Below are 530 nucleotides of genomic sequence, written 5' to 3'. Positions count from 1 at the left end.
TTCTTTTTCTCTCTCTCTCTTTGTACAAACACTTTGTACACACGCGCGAGCGCAATCATGCTCTATCACCCACCCAAATACACAATCTCTTCCATCCCTTACTCAATCATACAATTCCCCCCCCCCCCTCTTAAACAATCACCCCACCTACACTCACCCCAATCTATCCACAAACGCTAGCAATCACCCTAAACACACCTCACACTCCTCCTTAACCTATTCCCCAACCCTCTACTCCCCAACCCACCCTCCCAGCTCCCTCCTTAACCTCTTCATTAACCCCCAACCCCCTCCCTCACCCTCTCCCCTCACCCAACTCACCCTCCCAGCTCCCTCTTTAACCTCTTCATTAACCCCCAACCCCCTCCTTCACCCCCTCAACCCCAACTCACCTTCCACAGCGAGCGAGACGGGGAGGAAGATCTTGGGGCTCGTCGACACCTGGCACTCGTACACACCAGCATCCCTGAAGGTCACGGGGTTGATCTCAAGGAACCAGTCGTCGCTCTCCTCGGGGTGGAAGACCTGTG

The 530-nt window shown here is 54.5% G+C and overlaps 1 protein-coding gene across 1 annotated transcript in view; it reads right to left on the bottom strand.

The window, feature by feature from the left end:
• LOC119591039 (protein sidekick-1-like) overlaps positions 1-530 on the bottom strand; it is a 14,197-nt gene that overhangs the window by 7,206 nt on the left and 6,461 nt on the right. Inside the window, exon 4 of the mRNA XM_037939767.1 lies at positions 393-525. Coding sequence (XP_037795695.1) covers positions 393-525 — 133 coding nt within the window. The remainder of the gene's footprint in view (positions 1-392; positions 526-530) is intronic.

The sequence above is a fragment of the Penaeus monodon genome, chromosome 28 (genome assembly GCF_015228065.2).
Source record: "Penaeus monodon isolate SGIC_2016 chromosome 28, NSTDA_Pmon_1, whole genome shotgun sequence".
Classification (NCBI taxonomy): domain Eukaryota; kingdom Metazoa; phylum Arthropoda; class Malacostraca; order Decapoda; family Penaeidae; genus Penaeus; species Penaeus monodon.
Note: the sequence above shows the minus strand (reverse complement) of the source record. Positions and strands in the feature narration are given on the sequence as shown.